Raw genomic sequence first — 20,198 nt, 5'->3', positions numbered from 1 at the left:
AGGTTCCTAGGTCTCGAGGGTGGGGGTTGTTACTGTCGGTTCCTGAATGTTCATTCAGGTCTCAGAGGTGTCCTGCAGGTTCCTGGAAGTCTCAAGAGGTTCTGGCAAGTCTTTGGGGGCTCTCTCTGAGGTTTCCTGCAGGTCTCTGGAGGTTCCTGAGGGGTGTTTCTACAGGCCTCTAGGGATTCCCTTTGTTGGTTCCTGCAGGTCTCTGAGCCTTCTTGTAGGTCTGTCACAGTTCCTGCGGGTTCCTGTAGGTTAATTTAGGTCTCTGAGGTTTCCTGCACATTCTGGCAGTCTCTGACAGTTAATGTAGGTCTTTGAGTGTTCAGATGTCAGAGAGTTTCTGGGGGTTCCTGTTGAGGGTTCCTGCAGGTCTTTAAAGGGTTATAATCTACTTACAAAAAGTGATCCTTGTTTCCTGTTTCTTTCAGGGCCATCTGTCTTTGCGTCCAGCTCCACTTCCTCTTTTTCCTGTAGTACCCCGCCTCTGCCACTTGTAACCATATCCTCTTCATCATCAGTATCATCATCATCCGATAGTGAGGAGTCGTCCTCGTCTCCTTTTTCTTCCAGTTCCATTCAATCACAAAAGAAGAGGAGGAGGAGAGGAGAAGAAGAGACAGTGAGCAGGAGGAAGAGGAGGAGGAAGAACCACCAAGGAGAGATCAGTGTTTGTCCAGAAAAGAAAGAAGAGAAGGTGGAGGGAGAGGCAGAGGGGCGCTTTGTGGGGCAGATGGCTGTCTGCGTTAGAGGAGGAGGTGAAAAGGGGGAGCCGCTCACGCTGTGTAACTTAAGCCAAGGGAAGAACAAAAGACCAGAGACTGAAGGCTCCAGCCAATCAGAGAGGGCAATCAATGTGTTTGTGAGGAAGAACGGTTATAGAGTGCCGCTGCTGCAACACAGGTGAGGGGGGTGATGGCTGATGATGTAACAGCCAATCACCGCAGATTTTGGCCTTGCTAATCCATTTTAGGTGATTTAACTGTAATTTTTTTGTACTTGCAGCTTGTCCTCCCAGAATGCCTTGTATATCCTCCAGTCAGCTGAGAGTCTGACCATCAGCCAATCGGAACTATTCATTGTCCCTTCTGGCAAGTGGCGTTTTTCAGGCTTCACACAGCCCCTTGCCCCATCTTCCAATCGCGCTGCTTTCCATCTAAGGGTTTGCTCCGCCTCTTATTCTGTTAGCCCAGCCCCCCTGCTTCATCTGCCAGCAGCTGCCATGGAAATGATGTTGGATTCAGTGAGGGGTGGAGTTTGTTGTAGTCCGCAGCGGTCCCTGAAGGACTGGACAGCCCCACCCAGCCTGAGCAGCGACCACTGGTTGGTCGAACTTTGTTTTTAAATTAGGCTAATTAACAATCTTTAAATCACAGAATTTACTTAACAGGCGTCTTTCTGTTTCATCTTCACAGTTATGTTCAAGCACTAATATTGAGGTAATGAATCTTAACTTTTCATTTATACAAATAAATCTTTTCTTCAGTGAAACTAAACAGTCTATATTAATATAATTAGTTTAACCAGTGATATATTAATATGTTTAATGTCCTCATCATTATTAACATCATAAGTAGTTTAACTTGTGTTTCTTACTTGGATAAAAATCTAATAAATAAAGTGCTTCTTGTGCGTTTCAGTCCAGCCTTTTCTGCCTGGCGACAGCAGAAGCAGCGGTCCAATCACAGCACTCAGAGCCTCTACCTACCACGGCGACGACCCCGGCCCCTGCCTGCCTGCTCAGCCAATGGATTGCCTGCTTCACTCCCAGCTGACCAATCAGCAGTCAGCTCTGAGTTTCTTAGCACAAATGGAGAGGTGAAGTTGTTTTCTTGTTTTTATTATTTAAAAAAAAATATTTCAAATAGTAAAGGGTGTTTCTCTATCTTATGTTGGCCTTTATTAAATTATAGAATTGCGAAAACAAACTAAACACTAAAGTCACAGGGAGGAGTCCTCATATCTCTACATAGCATAAATCAAACAACAGTCGTGTCCAAATTCATGGGCTGCATCCTCCTGAGGACCCGGCCGCGGTCTACGTGGGCCGGGTTCTCAGAAGGTCGGGTAGGCCGGAAGTAAACTGCTGTGAAACTGGACGGTGTAGCCTTCAGATTTGCGTCACCGCTGTCTCGGTGGAGTTTAATAAACTCAGCTGTCTGCTCCTTGCTATCTAAAATACAACAGGACACTGGCGTAAATTCTCGACCATCTCACACTTTTGTTTAATCAATTTTCTGTTTTCTGTTTTATTCAGTTGTGCGAAAACGACCCTTGGGATTAATAAAGTTTTATTATATATACCGTAATCTAATAACTTTAATCTCAGCCAAACCGATTTACTCACGAACAAATAAAACACTGAAAAAAGCCAAACAATAACATTTTTAGGTTGTCTAAGTGACTTATATATTATGTTTAACCTGAGTAGCGAAAGGCCGCGGTGATCTGAAAATGATGTGCCGGGAGTTGTGCCCTTCTCGGCGGCTTCAGTGACCCTCGAGCTCTCGGCTAGCTATCGAGCTCGTGGATAACAGACGTCTCCGAAAACGTCGGAGCACTTTTGCAAATATGTGATATCTTGATAAACTGAGCAGATATTTGAAGTTTACACACCCACATTCTCGTCTGAAAATATGTTAAAAGTTTATTTTGTGACCCAGAAAGAGAAATAAGAATAATATTAAAAACTTAGTAGCGGCCGCCATTGTTGAAAACTGGAATTGGCTGAGCCGCGCTATGAATTCTGGGGTATGGTGGGCCACACCCAGACATACCCGACCCATCCTTCAAATTCGGGGAAAAGGAGGGGCAGAGGTGGGTCGAGTATTCAAAAATTGTAATCAAGTAAGAGTAGCATTACTTTACAATAACAATAGTGTGTTATTTATCATTAAGTGATTCAGAGTTATTCATACCAGAGTAACCAGGGAGGATAATATATTTTTAAATATAAGTCCAGAGCCTTTGAGGAGTATCCGAGTATTTATAACATTACACAAAGCAAAGGTCTCCATCACAGTGTTCATGAAATGCTGGGTTTATCCATCTTCTGGGGCAGGCCTACGGTGGAGCTCTGAAGATTTCCCTGTGAGGGAGCTGCTGGTGAAGATCATGAGTCCTCCTTGATCCCTGCAATAAGCTTTAGTCTTCCTGGTGTTTCTTAAATGAAGCCTCTCTGTGGGTCAACAGAACATCTGGCACAGGACAGCTGTGATGAAAGAATAGGAAGACGTTTCTCCAAACCTCTGGATCCAGGAAACCCAGCTTGGTCCTGATGGTCTCCTTTACTAGTTTCTCCCCAGGGTGAATGTAGCTGTTGATATAATATGGACTCTATTATTAAATGAAAATAACAAATTAGACTACACTACTGAAACGTTCTGCTATTTCTAAAGTTTCCATGTTACCAGGCTGTAGAGGGCTCTGAAGATTTAAACAGGTTTACATGCATTAAACTCACAGTCTTATGTTAAAATCTCAAAGGACAGCATTACATTTCTGATATTAACAGTAACTCTGGGCCTCTGTGGAGTGTGCAACTGATCTCATTGCTGTCTAAAAACGGATAACAAAAACTAAGAAGTGCTGAATCATTCAAAAATACAGACTATTAGAGTAACAGGTGTGTAACAACAAGCCTCCAACACAGTGTGTATGCTAGCGGCTAATCTAGCAAACAAATTAACAACAGAGTGATTGTAGATGTTGTAGAACTATAAGATGACAAGCTGTGTGTCTTTTTTGTAACAGTGACGTGGTTGTATTCACCTTGATTGAACGAGTTGTCAGTCGTGGTAAACCCATCAGCAAATGAACTGGAGCAGCCGGTCTACGTAAAAAGTGTAGGGGCCCATATGGAAAAGTTATATATATATAAATCTTATAAAGTTTTTATCTCTCTTGTATGAAACTTGTATGAAAAGCATACAAGAGTGGAAACACGTATAAGATCCCTTGAAAAATTATACAATGAAACTTGTATGTTTTGTATACTTACTAAAAAAAAAAAAATGAAAGTAATGAGAAAGTGGCCACTTTCATGAGTAAATCATATATGTTTTTACTATTTCTTTTCCATATGGGGGGTCGTGTTTGCGGTCACATCCAGAGGGTGTGTGGGTGGGAGCGGGACACAGTCGCTCCACTTCCACCTCAAGTCACTAGTTTGTAGACTCTGGCTCCGAAATTGCAAGATGGCAGCCTCCAGAAGCAGGATATTTTGGCTTCATTTTCGCACAATGGGAGGAAGTGCTGTCGTGTCATTTTCTACAGTCATTGGACCCACCTGAACACCTACACCAAAAGGTCAAAGGTTACTCTTTGAAGATGCTAAATGTAATATTTTGGACTAAGAGCACACATAGTTTGAGAGGGGTAAAGGATGCCATCTACGACCACTATGAACGTCCATCACTGAACAGAGGTGGAGTCCTACAGTGAAGTCCTGGGATCCTATCCAAAGTGTTTCAAGCCCCATGCACACCATAATGTTGAACCTTAATGTGACCTAGACCACTTCCAGGTTAAATATTAAATAACAGGGACTCTATCAGTAATTTTATTTTATTTTTTTACAGCAGCATGGTAAACGGGTCTCACAGATCAGAATCCGGCGTGCGCCACCGCGTGAAATGCTGCTTACACCAATGGGACTACCAAAGGTCAAAAGGTCAGGAAAGAAACTAAAAACTTACATGTACAGTAAAAGTGCCAACATTATTTCAAATGTGGACCCACATTTGCTTTCTCAGAATAAAGAAGAAAGAGTTCAGTCTAGAGGAGATTTACACCAACAAGAACTACAGATCCCCTGCTAACAACAGGTAAGACTACAAATCCCTACTAATGACAGGTGAAGGGTTTTTTCTGTAAAGACTGTACATGCCCTTTATGTTAATATGGTTCCATATCCAAACTCCATCTCCCAGCATGGTTTGCTTGTTCCTGCAGAAGTCTGGAAACCATCTTTGAGGAGCCTCGGGAAAAGGACGGAGCACTGCTCCTAATTGGCCAGCAGAAGAGGCGCAGGCTCCTCCTCTTTCCTGATTTCACGCAGCCCAGAAAAAGGAAGAGACCACAAGGTACACTGGGAAATGTAGTTTGCATTAGGGAGGTTGTCCTAGGCACACTGAGAGTGGTTACTCATTATTGATTAGCTGTTTGTCATCAACTGTGAGATTGAAGAAAAATTCTTTGTGTTTAGGGGCGGGACTTCCTGCTGCTATGGTACCCAGGAAAAGAGCAGCTGCTCGGCGACATTGCCACAGCAATGGTGGCGAGGACATGGACTTGGACGTGATGCTGGTGGAGCGACTGAGCGCGCTTGAAGACTTCCTGACTCGGCAGGGTCTGGATGTATGAGCTCTGATATCACTTCTTATCAGCTAACAAAAGGCCAAAAAACTGAGCTGCTACTATGCCCACTGACTGAGTGTCACCATAGTAACGCCATCAGGTGATGTGGTGGGCAGGCTTTTTTGGATTTTTTTGTTTTGGGTTACGATGAAGATGTGAAACATAAACCTGCTTTGATCTTTTTATAGTGTGTAAGGCCACGCCCCTGCTGCTGACCATACCCTCTATAGGCTCACCTGAGAAAATATGACAAAACGTCCTTCGAGCCTTTTTAAGAGGGTGGGGCTTATTATAGACACTAAGCTGCTGATTGGATACCTGTGACTCGGACTGTAAAACCTAACTCCTTTTTTTTTTTTTTCTTTTCTAAGTTTTCGTTTTTGCTAATATTAAAGATGTCCCCCTCTCCTCCCCCACCCCCAGTACTCTATGGTACGGGGTAGAGTTATGTGCAGTACTCTTTGTACTGCAGGCCTGCAGTGTGTATGTTGTGTGCTGAGTCTATTTTTGAATCAATAAAGTTTTTCTGGTCTCGGAACGTTTTTGGTTTGATTTTTCTGAATTCAGAGGTCATTGAGGAACACCTCCTGTGTATGTGCTTGTTGACTTGCTAACATAATAATGATATTTGATTATCAGTAAAGTTCCCCTTTGTTCCTGTTTAAAGAGACTGATTACCTGGAGGACTCACTTTCTTGCCTGAGCTCGTTAGTGTGCACCTGGATCAGAGGACATTAATGTTTGCTCATACTGGATCAACACTCCTGAACAACGCTGGATCACAGAGGAGTGTCAGAGTTTGTGGTTCCTGATCAATCAACCGTGGCTGTGAAGGATCAGTTACTGCAATCATTAATTTTTGGACTGATCTGATTGGCTCCTTTAACAGAGAGATGGGAAATGACCTTATGCTGCAGATCGGTACTGCCATGCAGCTCAGAGGCAAACAGAAACTGAACTGATGAAACAGATGGGAGGTCAGACAGTTTGTTACCATGACAAAATAGGAAATCCTAAAATTTACACATTATCTGTAATCTGTCAGAGGTCTCTCCGGCATGTCTGGGGTGAGTGTGGGTACGTATCTACCTGTGTGCTCACATGGCACCATGCCCATGCTCTGGTCCCACCTCCATCACTCATGAAAACAACCTGCTTTACCGCCTCCATCTAAAACAGGCTCAACACCCTTTTCCTGCGGAGTACGTTGGCTTTCACTGAGCTGCAGGACACCACCTGATGAATCCAGCAAAACTACCTCAGAGACCACAACATCATCAAACCTCCATCCTCCTCCACTCCAGGCTTCTGTCCATAAGAGTCATGATTGGAGTCGCTCGGCAGCTCTGAGTGCAGCTCAGAGACAGCGTAATCCTGAAGCGCCCCTGCAGGATCCCTAGGAACGCAGCTGTCCACAAACACGCAGACTGAAGATTAATCTTTGTGTCATCAATCTGAGGCTTGACAGACGACTGATGTGATGGGCCGCAGCCAGAGAGGGAGAAGGTCTTCGCGGCTTCTGACCTGCTCTACGAAGTTCACATCCTGCTGGCCGATCCTGGTACCCAGGCCGTATGTTTGATACCACTGTTTCCTTCTTTGTATCTACTCAGATTTTCACAAAAAGTAATTAAAATTGACAGTTTTCATAAACTCTCAAGGTCTCACACCAAATAATAACCAGATAATCAATAATCCTCAGTCTGTTTACACTGATTATGTTGTTGGCTGGTTGCTAGTTAAGATTTTCACTGATTTCACACCAATAATAAACTACACCATCACACCACGTGACTCACACCATGTCACTTCGATAAGACACCAGCAAGCTGAGGGTTAACGTGACTGATCCGCCGATTGTCTTCACATTAAAGCCCCTCAGAGGTTTCTGGCTTACTTCCTGTCTGTGGATGAACCGCAGCAGTGTCAATCTGAATCCACTGTGGTGCTGCTAGAGTGAGCAGGTGTGGCGCTGTGGGCTCAGTTTGACCTTCTGTGGGCGGTCGGTGAGTACGAGCAGGTGGAGAGGGGGGCGTTTTGAAGGCGGAGCTGTAGTGGATGAAGAGCCCGCTGACATATCTGTCCCAGCTGTTCCAGGTGATCGGGAGACCCGTTTGCTCTTTAGGTGAAGTAGTGTGGTCCAGAGTGGGAGCATGTTTGGCTATCAGGATGTTACGTAATTGAACAATAATTACATCTTAAAATCAATAAATCGTCTATGATCGTTTAAGCTTTTTAATCAAGAATAAACCGAAATACTTGTGTTTCCTCACGTGGGACAAAGGGGGAGCGGGGCTTCGTTCCAGTAGTGCTCTTACGCACGACGTCATACGTCACGTCCGGAAACACAAGATGGCGGCGGCCTTTCGGAGGGTATGGAGCAGCGGCAGGTATTTATCTGTTCTTCATCTCACCTGTTTATAAAGGAAGAGCCGAAGAAGCTTTTTGGACTACGATGACCTGGATGTCCGAGAACCTTCACACACATACATTCTTTTTAAGCTTTTCAGTGTCGCTTTCGATAATGAGTCATTAACCATTTGGCATCTTTGTTTTCTGAAACTCAGAGAGACCAGAATTTTAAGTGTCTCGTTCATTTAAAGCCACTGAACGTGTCAGGTGTCCACTAGGGGCGATACCTGTGCTCTCTGACGCTGAACGTCTCATGTATTGATCACTGATGTGATCTGATTGATCAGTTTGAGTGTCCTTCCTGTTTTTCAGAGTTTTCTCTCAGAGCTGCAGACGCTTCAGCACAGGTGAGCCCCCCCACCCCAAAACTGGAGAAGACAGAGCTCTTCAGCTGTTGTTTGTTTGTGGATGATGTAATCTCTGTAGTCCAATCGGCTCTCGTTGTCTCTTCAGGACGTGGGCTTCTGCCAGGCCCCCGGCCCCTGCCCTTCCTATTGGTGACTGGTGGTGGTTACCTTGGTTACAAGCAGTACCAGAAGTGGGGCCAGGGGGAGGATGGAGCCCCGCCCCCTGTGGCTACACCCACACAGGTAAAGTGAAAACTTTCTCTGATGTCTCCTCACTTGCCTTGTAACACTGAGCACGTGCAGTCGGACTCACAATGAACGCGGCGTCAGTGCCTTTTGTTTACCTGCGACGTGTTTGTAGCTCTCATTTCTGTGATTGGTCGGTGGCAGCATGGGAAAAATTGTCTCTGCGAAGTAAAATCGAGACGTTCGGCTGTCAGGTGGAAGATGCTGATTCTGGTCATCAGAAACAAAACGCTTGAAATTTTTTGAGTTTCTCCCCAAATAAATCGACTCAATAAAATCTGTTCGCCTCATTTCAAAGAAAAAACTCAGAAACACTTAAGGACGACCTACTCGCGCAACGTTTAAACAACAACTCCACAGATATTTAAACATTTCTGTGACAGCGGCGACAGGAAGCATTGGGCTCATATTGATTGAGCTCCTCGATGATTGAAACACTTTTTAAAAAAAATTTAAATTCACAGAAAAATGAAAATCTTGAACAGGAAACAAACCAAATGTACAGAAAGCAGTTCCTCGGGCCTTCGGTTTGTTCCAAACTTTATTTACAGTCAGAGCGTCGGTTCATTGATTATGTTTACAGAAGAAAGAAGCCTTTTATTTTTACAGTAACTGAAGAAGATAAAATTAGTTTTTTGATTATTTACGTGATTTTAAACACAAACGTATAGATTCATGGGCCTGAGGGGGGCGCTGTGGGTCCATGGTTTGATTTCCTGCTCTCCTGGTCTGCATGGCAGAGTCCTCAGGTCAAAACTGAGCCCCAAATTTCCCCTACGGTGAATCAGAGTGAACCTGTAAATGGACTCATTCTTACACATTCTTATACTCTCTCTCAGTTTTTATTGCCACTAGTCATTTTAAAGCTCTTAAAAAACCTTACGTTGTAACTACAGTGTCTGTGTGTGTGAGACTGTGTTTAGATTGTCTCTCTGTTTAAAATCATATCCGGAGGATTACAGCATAGTGGTGATCACATCATCAGCGGTGCTTGTGAAGGTTTTGATGCTCTGAGGCCTCTGGAAGTGTTTTGCAGCCGCTGGCGTTGGTGCCATGGGCTCGTGGGCTCTCACTGACGACAGGAGGACTTACAGTGGCTCAGTAAGAATTCATGCTTTTATTTTGAAAGAGATGCAGGGGGTTTGTGGAGCCGTGACAGAAACGATTAAACACTGAAATGTGTCAGTCAGAAGGCCAGCTGTGTCAGCAGCTGAGGATAGGTCAAAGGTTGCTGTGAGATGAAACGTGGTGTGATGGCGGTCAGCGTTACACAACAGTCAGTTATCAGTTATTACAGGGAATCTATCAGAGGACACAAACAGCCCATAAACCCTTCCTCCTCCTCCCACTCTGAGCTTAAACTGGACTGTCACCTGTTCGACTGACTCCTCCCCCTCTGAACCGCTGACATTATGCCCTCCGCCTCCTATTCATCACTGTAGTTACCGAGTTGAAATAATGAAATACTAGTTTTGATCTCACGTGTCAGTAACACCTCACCTGTGTGCTTGAAGGCTCAGGGTGATGATGTAATGATGATGCGATTCTGCTGAGTTTCTTTAAAAGTTACTCTGTGATGACAGAAGGCAGACGAGCTATTGATTATTGACAGTTGATCTATAAGTTTGTGCTTTAACTAACCATTGGCTGATAGAACAGGACACCTCACTTCCTGTTAAGATCAGCTAACCCACAGGTGTCGAACTTCAGGCCTCAAAGGTCGGTGTCCTGCAGGTTTTAGTTGTCCTTGATCCATTGCAGCTGATTTAAATGGCTAAATTACCTCCTGTCTTGAAGTTCTCCAAATCCCTGGTAATGAACTAATCATTTGATTCAGGTGTGTTGACCCAGGGTGATATCTAAAACATGCAGGACACCGACCCTTGAGGCCTGTAGTTCGACACCCCTGAACTAACCTGTCACGCCTGCCTCACCTGGAAGCTGCCACATTCACCTTTAAAAAAAACAAAACCTCAACATATGGTGACATCACAGCAGGTCAGCTGGTTGGTTGGTTATCTGGGTGAAAGGTGATGTTATGTCACACAGCTCAGTCACTCAGGCAGGCCCCGCCCCTCTCCTCACGGTTGTCTTGCTCTGATTGGTTGGCCTGTGACTGGCACAAAAGTCTTTATTTGCAGGTTTAATGATCAGGCTTTTTTCATTTCTTCTTTTAAAAGAAAAACACAATAATTTTAATACTTTTTATCAGAGAATAAAAATAATTAAATAATACTGACAAAATAAATTTAAAAAAATAAAATAAAATAAATAAATAAATAAATAATAATAATAATAATAATAGATTGCATCTATAAAGCACTTTTCTAGACCCTCAAAGCGCTTTACAATTCCACTATTCATTCACTCTCACATTCACACACTGGTGGAGGTAAGCTACAGTTGTAGCCACAGCTGCCCTGGGGCAGACTGACAGAAGCGAGGCTGCCATATCGCGCCATTGGTAGGTGGTAGGTGAAGTGTCTTGCCCAAGGACACAAAGACCAAGACAGACAGAGCAGGGGATCGAACCGGTAACCTTCCGGTTACAAGATGAGCTTTATTTATAAACTCTTCATAAAGTGTTGAAATATAAATTTATTTCAGTTATTTTATTTGTTTTGGTGCAGATTTGTAATTTAAAAACAAAAAAAATTAATTGAAATAATAGTTTTAATAGTTAAATAATAATTTCATTCCAAACACTCATTTAAAATAATAAAAACTGTCACAATTTGATCAATAATTTAACAATGGCTGTTTCTTTTTTAATAAAATTTTTTAATCTTTAATTTTAAATTTTATCCTCAACAAAAGTATTTTAACCATTTTTCTGTTTTAATTCCTCAAACATGGAAAAATTACAGGGAGGAGAAATATAACAAAACAAACTTTTAATTTTTGAGTGTTTATAATCTGCATGAGTGTTTTCCAAAATAAAAATGATTTTAACCCTGAGAATAAAAAATGAAGCTTTTATTTAAGATTCAGTGTGAATGGATGATCAGTGATTAATGATTGACAGTTTCTTCCTCCTTCATGCTATTAATAAACAGAGGAGGAGCTGTTCAGCGTTATGCCCTCCTCTTCCTCCTCCTCCTCCTCCTCTATGCGTTCCTCCGTCTCTCTCTCATTTCTCCGTCTGCTCTCCACGGACACTCCTCTTTCTCTCTCACCTCTTTAACTCTTCGTCATCCTGATGTGTCGTCGGCCAGTTCGCTCTCCTGCGACGGCGTCTTCGCCCAACACTCGTTCATGGTGAGGTTTTTCTCTGGTCGCCGTGGCGACAGGAGGCGTGGTGAGAGTGCCCTGCTGCGGCAGGTGAGGCGGCAGAGGCGAACTCCCAAAGGAGAGAGCGAGAAAGATGGAGGAGGGCGAGGAGTGAGGAGGAGAACGACAGCACAATTCAGGTGGGAGAGGAAGTAGAGAAAAACTTTATTTACACAAACAGTGAGTACAGTTTCATTTAGAAGCACAACAGGAAGGGACAGAGGATGCTGCTCAAAGTTTAAAATTTAACGAATCAGATCCACAGATCAGGAAGTGCAGGTAATACTCGGGCCACCGTCTTCACTGGGTCAGAAGTAATCCGACGGTTGATGTTATTCCAGGACTCGCGAAGCAGAGGTGATCTCTGAATTTTTATGGTTTTCATGTTCAAAATATGAGGCCCAAAGAGACGTTAGTGCAGGTGAGAGAGGCCATCATTGATCTGAAACACCAAAATATAGCAGTCACAGAGCAGAAACTTTTTATCAGTGTCCCAATCAATAAACTCGATCACTGTTAAAAAGAATGAATCACTGATCAGCTCAGCAACAGACCTGAGAGAGCAGAGAGGGCACTAAAGGTGATGACAAAATTATTTGCATGTTCAGAAAAACAGCTTCACAACATCAGAAGTCTCTGTGAGGAGAAGGTCTGTGATCAAGAGATGCCGTCATGGAGGGAAACGCGGCGCTTACTAACCTCACTCAGGAAGATCTGACTTTAAAACATCTGAAAAATGATCTTTAGACAGACAAACAAGATGAAGCTGAACCAGAATGATGGGAGAGAAAAGTCCAAGAGCTGATCTCAGGCCAGCGTTTCAGTAATTAAAACTGAAGGCAGAGAGAAGAAGCCAGCTGAAGGAGGAGACACAGCAGTCTGTGGGTTCTTCAGCAGTCAAACCGTTCTTACATTTAAATGTTGTTGACATGTCCAAATACTTTTGACCCTCTGAAAACAGGACTCTCAAGAGTCTCAGGCGTGAAAGAAGTGTGTGTGTGTGTGTGTGTGTGTGTGTGTGTGTGTGTGTGTGTGTGTGTGTGTGTGTGTGTGTGTGTGTGTGTGTGTGTGTGTGTGTTAAAGAGGATTTGTGTGTGTGTGTTGCAGCAGGATTAGCATCAGTGGTTATCTAACTGGGTTTGCAGGTTAGCACAGGATCAAATGGAAAGAGGCTAACACACTAAGCTAGGCTAAAGCTAAAATAGCTGACCTGCTAAGCAAGCAGTCACCGTAGAAACCCCCCTTCCTAAACGCTCTCACGCACATTCATTGCTTACTTTCTCTCACACACTCGCTCATTCACTAACTCTCACACATACATTCGCTCACTCGCTTTCTCACACACACACACACACACACACACACACACACACACACACACACACACACACACACACACACACACACACACACACACACACACACACTCTGTCAGACTCATGTATCCAGGTGAGCACCTTGAATCTTATTGGCTGAAGAATATAAAAATAAATGGCATCACTCCAGCTGCTGAGAGTTTATTTTGGGGGAGTTAATGACATCATGACATCAGTCTCCATCCCTGTTAGAATTCTTTTAGTGTTCTTATCTTTTAGCGTCTGCTCCTCCTCCGCCTCTCCCCACGCACAAGCCCCGCCTTCTCCTCACCTGCCTACACCCGCCTGTTTACATGACTTGGACTCATCAGCTGTTCTGGTTTATTTTTTTTCTTGTATTTGAAAAATATTCATGTTCACGTTAAATCTCGTTATTATAATCAGGCTTCAGGTCCCTCGTTTGGCTCTCCGTCACCGTCTGAGCGCGCTCAAGGGTGGCGTGAGTCGCCCTGCCGCATGGCGCCACCGGCCAATCTCCTTCCTGTGCTATATCCTGTCTGTGAGCACTCTGCGGCCACTGGCCTGCCGGGTAAGAAGCCTCTGATTGGTTGAAGTGCAAGGCGGGCAGCAGCCATATTCGTACATCCTGCTTCACCTCCTTTCCTGTCTCCTCTGATCAATATCTGATCAATCGACCAGTTGATGCAGTGACGCAACATTTCCAGTCTGCATTTTGAAAATGAAAGCGTGAAACAATCAGAAGCAGAAACACAAACAGAACACCTTATTGATCACTGATAACAAACTTATTGATCTGTCCCATCGATTGGATTCAATTACCCTAAAAAACTGTTGGACATCTAAACTTTAGTCCCCTACCCCTATTTATCCATTCTCTTCTTACCCACGACTCCCCCAAAACTCCTCCTTTACTTTCTCTCTTTTTACTCCAGTCTATAGAATGACTCGTCATTTGTCATTTTATCCACTCATGTAAATAAATTCAAAGGTGTAGCTGCTGTTTCCTCCTACAGGTGGCATTGTACCGTTCCTTCCCTACTCGACTCCTCTCTCGGGCGTGGGGTCGTCTGAATGGGGTGGAGCTCCCCACTTGGCTTCGGAAACCCATCTACTCCCTGTATATCTGGACCTTTGGCGTGAACATGCAGGTCAGGACATGCTCAGTTTGTTTATTTGGCCATTTTGTTTTCTTTATTACTATTAAATAAAGTTTGTTTGTTCCTCTGTTTGTCCACCAGGAGGCAGCAGTGGAGGATTTACATCATTACAGAAATCTAGGAGAATTTTTCAGGCGACGCCTTAAACCTGCAGTCCGACCACTCTGCGCCTCCTCCTGCCTGGTAACCTGCTCCTCCTCCTGCTTAGACAGGGTCTAAACTGGGAGATAAACATGGTTAAACTGAGAGATAACGTTGCCGTGCCTCAGGAAAGTATCAAGAGAGCTTCAGTTGTTGCGCATGTTGTCATGTTACAGCCCTATTCTGAAATTCATTTTACATATATTACCCCAGAATGATGAAGTGAAAACAGTTGGCTTAAAATTACTGCAAATTTATTAAAAATAAAAGAACAAAACAAAAATGTAACATATACATAAGTATTCACAGCCTTTTTCCACGAGACGCAAAATTGAATTCATGTGCTTCGTGTTTCCACCGATCATCGGTCACATGTTTCTACAGCTTGACTGGAGTCCACCTGTGGTAAATTCAGTAGAGTGGACATGATTTGGAAGGGCACACACCTGTCTATAAGGTACCATAGCTGAGTACTGTGAGTACATGTCAGAGCACAATCCAAGCCAGGAAGTCTAAGGAACTGTCTGTAGGATTGCATGGAGACAGATCTACTGAAGGGTACAGGAAAGGTCTCCATGAGCACACAGGCCTCCATCATCTGTAATTGGAAGAAGTTTGACACCAACCAAGCTCTTCCTAGAACTGGGCGCCGAGCCAATCTGAGCGATCAGGGTAGAAGGGCCTCAGAGGTGACCGAGAGCATTGCTCTGTGGAAAGAGAAGAACGTTCCAGAAGGACAACCATTTCTGCAGCACTCCACCAATCAGGCCTGTATGCTAGAGCAGGCAGACTGAAGCCACTCCTCAGTAAAAAGCACATGACAGCCTGCATGGAGTTTGCCAAAAGGCACCTGAAGGACTTTCAGACCATGGAACCAAAATTATCTGATGACACAAAGATGGAACTCGTTGGCCTGAATGTGAAGTGTCATGTCTGGAGGAAACCAGGCATCGCTCATCACCTGACCAGTACCATCCCTATAGAGAAGCAAGGTGGTGGCAGCATCATGCTGTGGAGATGTACTTTTGCAGCAGTAACTGGGAGACTAGTCAGGGTAGAGGGCAAGATGGGGGGGGGGGGCAAATCTTCATCTAACACCAACAGGACAACGACCTTCAACACACAGCTGAGATAACAAAGGATAGGCTTCTGCAGGACCATGCTGTGAATGTCCTCAAGAGGCCCAGACAGAGACCAGCCTTGAACCCGATTAAACATCTCTGGAGAAATCTGAAGATTTCTATGCGCTGATGTTCCTCATCCAGCCTGATGGAGCTCGAGAGGTTCTGCAAAGAAGAATGGGAGACCTGTTGGCGGTCTGGAGTTCACACTGAAAGCATTCAGAGCCTCGCTACGTGCTGCCAAACCAGGTGTTGTGCCAAGGTAGGTATCCCCGACAAAATTTGTTCCCCCTGTGTTGCGAGGATTCGCTGGGCACGGAGTGCTGATCTAGTTTACTCCACCTTCATTACAGACAATTAGACGTGATGTTTTAGTTTTGTGAAAAAGTGAAAAATGAGTGTTGTTAGATTACCATTTAGTATGAGGGTTATAATATATTTATTATTCTCACGTGGTATCAGACAGGATTATTTTAACTAATGAAGGACATTTTGCCTGATAATTATTTTTATTGTCCTATAACTTTACTGTATAAAGAGCTAAAACGTGCAAAGTTTCAGGAGTCATTATAAGAAGTGCTTGTGAACTAAAAATCAAGAATGTGAGATACTGTTTGTTTGTGATTTGGAGAGCCCAGCGTGATGCAGGGGAAACTAATTCTGTCAGAGATACCTACCTTGGGACGACACATGGCTAAACAGTTTCGTGGTTCGGAGAAAAAAAAACTATGAAAAACACTTTTTTTTTTTCACACTTCTTTTAACTTTTTTTGTAGAATTTGCACAAATTTCAGTCTCAGGTTAAATGTCAGACAAACAGCTTACACTGACTTGATAAAAGATGAGTGTTGTGAGAGGCCGTGTTTGCATTTTTTTTGCACTGCTTTCCACTCTGGATGTCTATTTATTGTTAAGCTTAAAGGGTCCATTCTACAACCTGAAGTTGTTGAGTATAAACATAATTTTGTGCTGATATTGCACTTCTTTTTTTCAGAAACAAAGAGTTTTTGAAATCTGCATAAAATTGCATTTTAAATTACTATTTGAATGTTACTTTAAATACTTTGATTTAAAAAGATCAGTATTGCTAAACTGAAATATTTTTGGGTGCAGTGTATTTTTTGCAGACAAGTGTAATAGTGTTTTTTGTTTTTTGTTTTTAAATTTTGGTATGAACGTATGCAAAATGCAGCAAGACATTTAAAAACAAAAAGTTTTATTTATTATAAAATAGACGGATTCGTATCGGTATCGGTAGATATCCAAATTTGTGGTATTGGTATCAGACATAAAAAAGTAGTATTGTGCCATCTCTATATTATTGTAGCGTCTAACTTACAATATGGAGCGCCTTTAGATGACCTTTGTTGTGATTTGGCGCTGTATAAATAAAAGTGAATTGAATTAATAAATAAATGCTGTTGCTGCTTCATACTTGTTATATTTGTGTTTTTTACTTTTTAATAATAAAAATAATTTCAGCAAACATTTGCCTTTGTCAATGTGGGCTATTGTGTATAGAATTTTTAGGTGAAAAATTAATTGAATTAATTTTGGAATAGAGCTGTAACATGACAACATGTGCAACTAGTGAAACTCTGTGAATCATTAAAGATCAATACATTTTGTGATGGAAGATAAAATCAATTCTATCGCCCAGTTTAACTGAAGCTAATGTGAAAGATACTGGGAGACGAAGTTAAACTTGGAGCTAGACCAGGGGTTAACCTGTGAGATAACATTAAACTAGGCAATTAAACTTGGGGGTTAACCTGGTTGTTTGGGGTCTCCGGCCTCTTCCAGACCTCTCCGGCTGATGGAAGGATCCTCCACTTTGGTCGCGTAAAGAACTCAGAGGTGGAGCAGGTGAAGGGGGTCACCTACAGTCTGGAACATTTCCTCGGACCACAGAAGAGGCGGTGCAAAGGTAAGACCAGACCGCCTCCATGTAACGGTGACCATATGTACAACTCACGTAGTGTAGTTTTGTAACGCTAACGTCAGATATATTTTATGTCATGTAATATACCCAATAAAACATTGCATCAAAATATATTAATGTGTTCAAGGTTCAAGGTTCTTTATTTGTCACATGTTATACAAGTATAACACACAGTGAAATGTAGCCTGACACGCTCCTCGACATGTGCAAAAATTGGGGGGGGGGGTGTAGAGGAAGAACATTATATATATATATACATATATATATATATATATATATATATATATATATATATATATATATAGTATATACATATAGTATATACATTGGGTGAATGTGCAGTAGTAGCAGCAAGCAGGTGAATTCTGTACATTAATATGAATAGACATCTGACTATTTTACAGGATAGACAATATAAACATATTTAAAATTAAAGGAATTGAAATGTACATTGTGCCTTGGTTTAGTGTCTGGAAGAGAGTCCTGTCTCAGTCAATTATAGATGATGTGAGAGGGCGGGTGTGTGTGTTTAGGGCACGGACGGCTTGGGGATAGAAGCTCCTCTTGAGTCTCTCTGTCCTTGCCCGGAAGATGCGGAACCTTCTACCAGATTGCAGAAGTTGGAACAGTTTGTTGCCTGGATGGGACGGGTCCTTCAGTATCTGCGCTGCTCTAGTCCGGCATCTCCTGGTGTAGGTGTCCTGAAGCGGGGGGAGAGCAATCCTGCAGCAGCGTTCTGCTGTACGGATCACTCTCTGGAGAGCTTTTTGGTCCTTCACACAGCTGTTCCCGAACCACGATGTCATGTTCTGTGTGAGGATGCTCTCCACAGCGCCTGTATAGAAAATGTGAAAGGAATACATGGCAAATGAAAGTACTTATTTTCCCCTCCACAAAGTCTAATAAAATGAAAAGCGGGATCATGTGGGACCCTATAAAGGCTCAAAAACTAGTGGAAAAAATAAGGAATCATTAATAAATAATAATAAATAAAATAATGGAACTGGGAACTTCTTCGGCCCACCCGTCCACACAACTCTCCAGGTCCAGGCATCACTGAAAAAAAGGAAGAACACCCTGCCACAATGACCAGCTGACTTCAAAGTTTTTATGATTTCTCTTGGAAATGACATTTGTTCACCATGCAGGTGAAAATCCCCTGAGGTGTTGTAGGTTTGAAAACCTGCTGAGTTTTATATTAAGCAGGTTTGATAGAACTAAGATACAGCGACTTTCTGTGAACTTCACCTGAATGTACGTGTGACTCCTCGTCTCCTGACTTCAGTTTGACACTTTGCAGTCACACCTGTTGAATCCCTGAGGGCATCTTTGAGGTTTGTTTGTTGTTTACCTGTTTAACCCCGGCTTCTCTTTGTCCTCAGACTCCTCGTCGTCCTCCTCCTTCAGGGACGACCTCCTCTCGTCTCCCGACAGCGACCTTTTCCACGTTGTCATTTACCTGGCTCCAGGTGACTACCACTGCTTCCATTCGCCCACAGACTGGAGGGTGGAGCTTCGGCGTCACTTTCCAGGTGAGAGTGTGTTCACCTGTGCAGCCATGTGGTCTTTGCGCCCCCACCCTGACCCGCCTGTGTGTCCTTCCTCGTTAGGCTCGTTAATGTCGGTGAACCCAGGCGTTGCTCGTTGGATCAAAGAGCTCTTTTGCCTTAACGAGCGTGTGGTTCTCACCGGCCAATGGCAGCAAGGCTTCTTCTCATTAACGGCGGTCGGTGCCACGAACGTCGGTTCAATCAGAATTTACTTTGACCAGGTGACGTTACTTTGTGTTCCTGTGGTTTTTCTGAACGTTTTGTTTTGATCAGTTCTTGTTGGTCTTTCTTATCTCGTTCACTCTGTATAGTGAAATATTGATTAACTGATTGACTGATCGATTGATGGTTGGTTTTAACACGTCCTGTTTTAATTGCTCAGGAGCTTCAGACCAACACACCTCGTTACAGTAAAGGCTCCTTTCATGATCACAGCTACATTGCTGACCAGACGGTGAAGTTTGCTGGTGAAGGGGGCGTGGCCTTACAGAAGGGAGAGTCGGTCGGGGAGTTTAACCTGGGCTCCACCATCGTTCTGCTTTTCGAGGCCCCCAAAGACTTCAGCTTCAACCTGCAGCCTGGCCAACGAATCAGAGTGGGAGAAGGCCTCGGCAGCCTGTAATTGGATGACTTACAGGCTCAGGGGGCAGGGCCGGATCAGAGACAGATTTTAAGAGAGGAGTTTTAGGAATTCTGGGTATTTTTCTCTGCGGAGTACTCGAAATAGATGCTTATCACAACAAGCACGCAGACTCCCAGAATGCCTTGTGCCCGTGAGCGGGAAATGCCAAACCCCTCCCTCTCTGTCCCTCTCACTCAGAGACTCGACCAGCAGCTGAACACATTTCTGTTTGAATGTTTCAAACTTTATTGCTCACAGGTTTTTGTTAGCATCAGCTAGCTCACATCTGATTGGAGGCCAGTGATTGGTTGAAGGGTTATTATTACTAATTTGTCTCATTAATCTTGTTTTTTTTGTTGTTTTTTTTGTGGGATTTAAATGTGACACCTCCTCCATTTTCTCTGCTTTTGTAAAAGATCTAATTATGAATAAAGTTTTTTTTCTTTTTAAATAGACTGCACGCACATTCCTCTTTCTAACCTTCCAGTGGTCGCAGTGGCAGAGTTGTGTGAGAGTGTGGCAGCAATTGGATGGTGTCCCTTCAGTCAGCGGAGAGCCTGCCGAGCTGTGGCGGCGAAGTCAAACTAAAAATTTATCTTTATTAAATAAAAATGTACAGAATTTATTTACTCAATTTTTATTTTCATCTGAAAGGTTAAAAAAATGAAGGCAGCAGAAATGTTTTGGGAACG

At 43.3% G+C, this 20,198-nt stretch overlaps 2 protein-coding genes across 6 annotated transcripts; both read left to right on the top strand.

Moving 5' to 3' along the window:
• Positions 1 to 617: 617 nt before the first annotated feature.
• On the top strand, positions 618 to 5,899 carry LOC113026299 (uncharacterized). The gene is made up of 8 exons (XM_026174917.1): positions 618 to 906; positions 1,009 to 1,326; positions 1,419 to 1,442; positions 1,644 to 1,821; positions 4,584 to 4,675; positions 4,758 to 4,829; positions 4,957 to 5,087; positions 5,210 to 5,899. Exons 1-8 carry the CDS (start codon positions 737 to 739, stop codon positions 5,365 to 5,367), a joined length of 1,143 nt encoding a protein of 380 aa, XP_026030702.1. The 5' UTR covers positions 618 to 736; the 3' UTR covers positions 5,368 to 5,899.
• An 84-nt stretch (positions 5,900 to 5,983) lies between these two features.
• Positions 5,984 to 20,131, top strand: pisd (phosphatidylserine decarboxylase). 5 transcript variants are annotated; one of them, XM_026174912.1, is made up of 10 exons: positions 5,984 to 7,537; positions 7,646 to 7,751; positions 8,086 to 8,120; positions 8,227 to 8,363; positions 13,987 to 14,121; positions 14,212 to 14,313; positions 17,196 to 17,319; positions 18,717 to 18,866; positions 18,945 to 19,105; positions 19,267 to 20,131. In XM_026174912.1, the coding sequence occupies exons 1-10, from the start codon at positions 7,420 to 7,422 to the stop codon at positions 19,504 to 19,506; spliced, it is 1,308 nt and encodes a 435-aa protein (XP_026030697.1). In that variant the 5' UTR covers positions 5,984 to 7,419; the 3' UTR covers positions 19,507 to 20,131. The 5 variants fall into 5 exon arrangements, with proteins under 5 accessions (XP_026030697.1, XP_026030698.1, XP_026030701.1 ...); XM_026174913.1 differs by having other exon boundaries at positions 7,203 to 7,486; XM_026174916.1 differs by lacking the exons at positions 5,984 to 7,537; positions 7,646 to 7,751; positions 8,086 to 8,120 and adding an exon at positions 13,397 to 13,541 and having other exon boundaries at positions 8,261 to 8,363.
• The last annotated feature ends 67 nt before the right edge of the window (positions 20,132 to 20,198 follow it).

This window comes from Astatotilapia calliptera, chromosome 7 (assembly GCF_900246225.1).
Source record: "Astatotilapia calliptera chromosome 7, fAstCal1.2, whole genome shotgun sequence".
Classification (NCBI taxonomy): domain Eukaryota; kingdom Metazoa; phylum Chordata; class Actinopteri; order Cichliformes; family Cichlidae; genus Astatotilapia; species Astatotilapia calliptera.
This window is presented reverse-complemented; position numbering and strand designations above follow the sequence as displayed.

What these genes read in the sequence shown, in the direction of transcription:
- LOC113026299 (XM_026174917.1), top strand. Translation starts at nt 737, where the DNA reads ATGGCTGTCTGCGTTAGAGGAGGAGGTGAAAAGGGGGAGCCGCTCACG. An exon ending in AGCCTGAGCAGCGACCACTG is followed by an intron (nt 1,327 to 1,418) that starts GTTGGTCGAACT and finishes TCATCTTCACAG; the next exon opens with TTATGTTCAAGCACTAATAT. An exon ending in TTCTTAGCACAAATGGAGAG is followed by an intron (nt 1,822 to 4,583) that starts GTGAAGTTGTTT and finishes ATTTTTTTACAG; the next exon opens with CAGCATGGTAAACGGGTCTC.
- pisd (XM_026174912.1), top strand. Translation starts at nt 7,420, where the DNA reads ATGAAGAGCCCGCTGACATATCTGTCCCAGCTGTTCCAGGTGATCGGG. An exon ending in AGGGTATGGAGCAGCGGCAG is followed by an intron (nt 7,752 to 8,085) that starts GTATTTATCTGT and finishes CCTGTTTTTCAG; the next exon opens with AGTTTTCTCTCAGAGCTGCA. An exon ending in CCTTTGGCGTGAACATGCAG is followed by an intron (nt 14,122 to 14,211) that starts GTCAGGACATGC and finishes TTTGTCCACCAG; the next exon opens with GAGGCAGCAGTGGAGGATTT.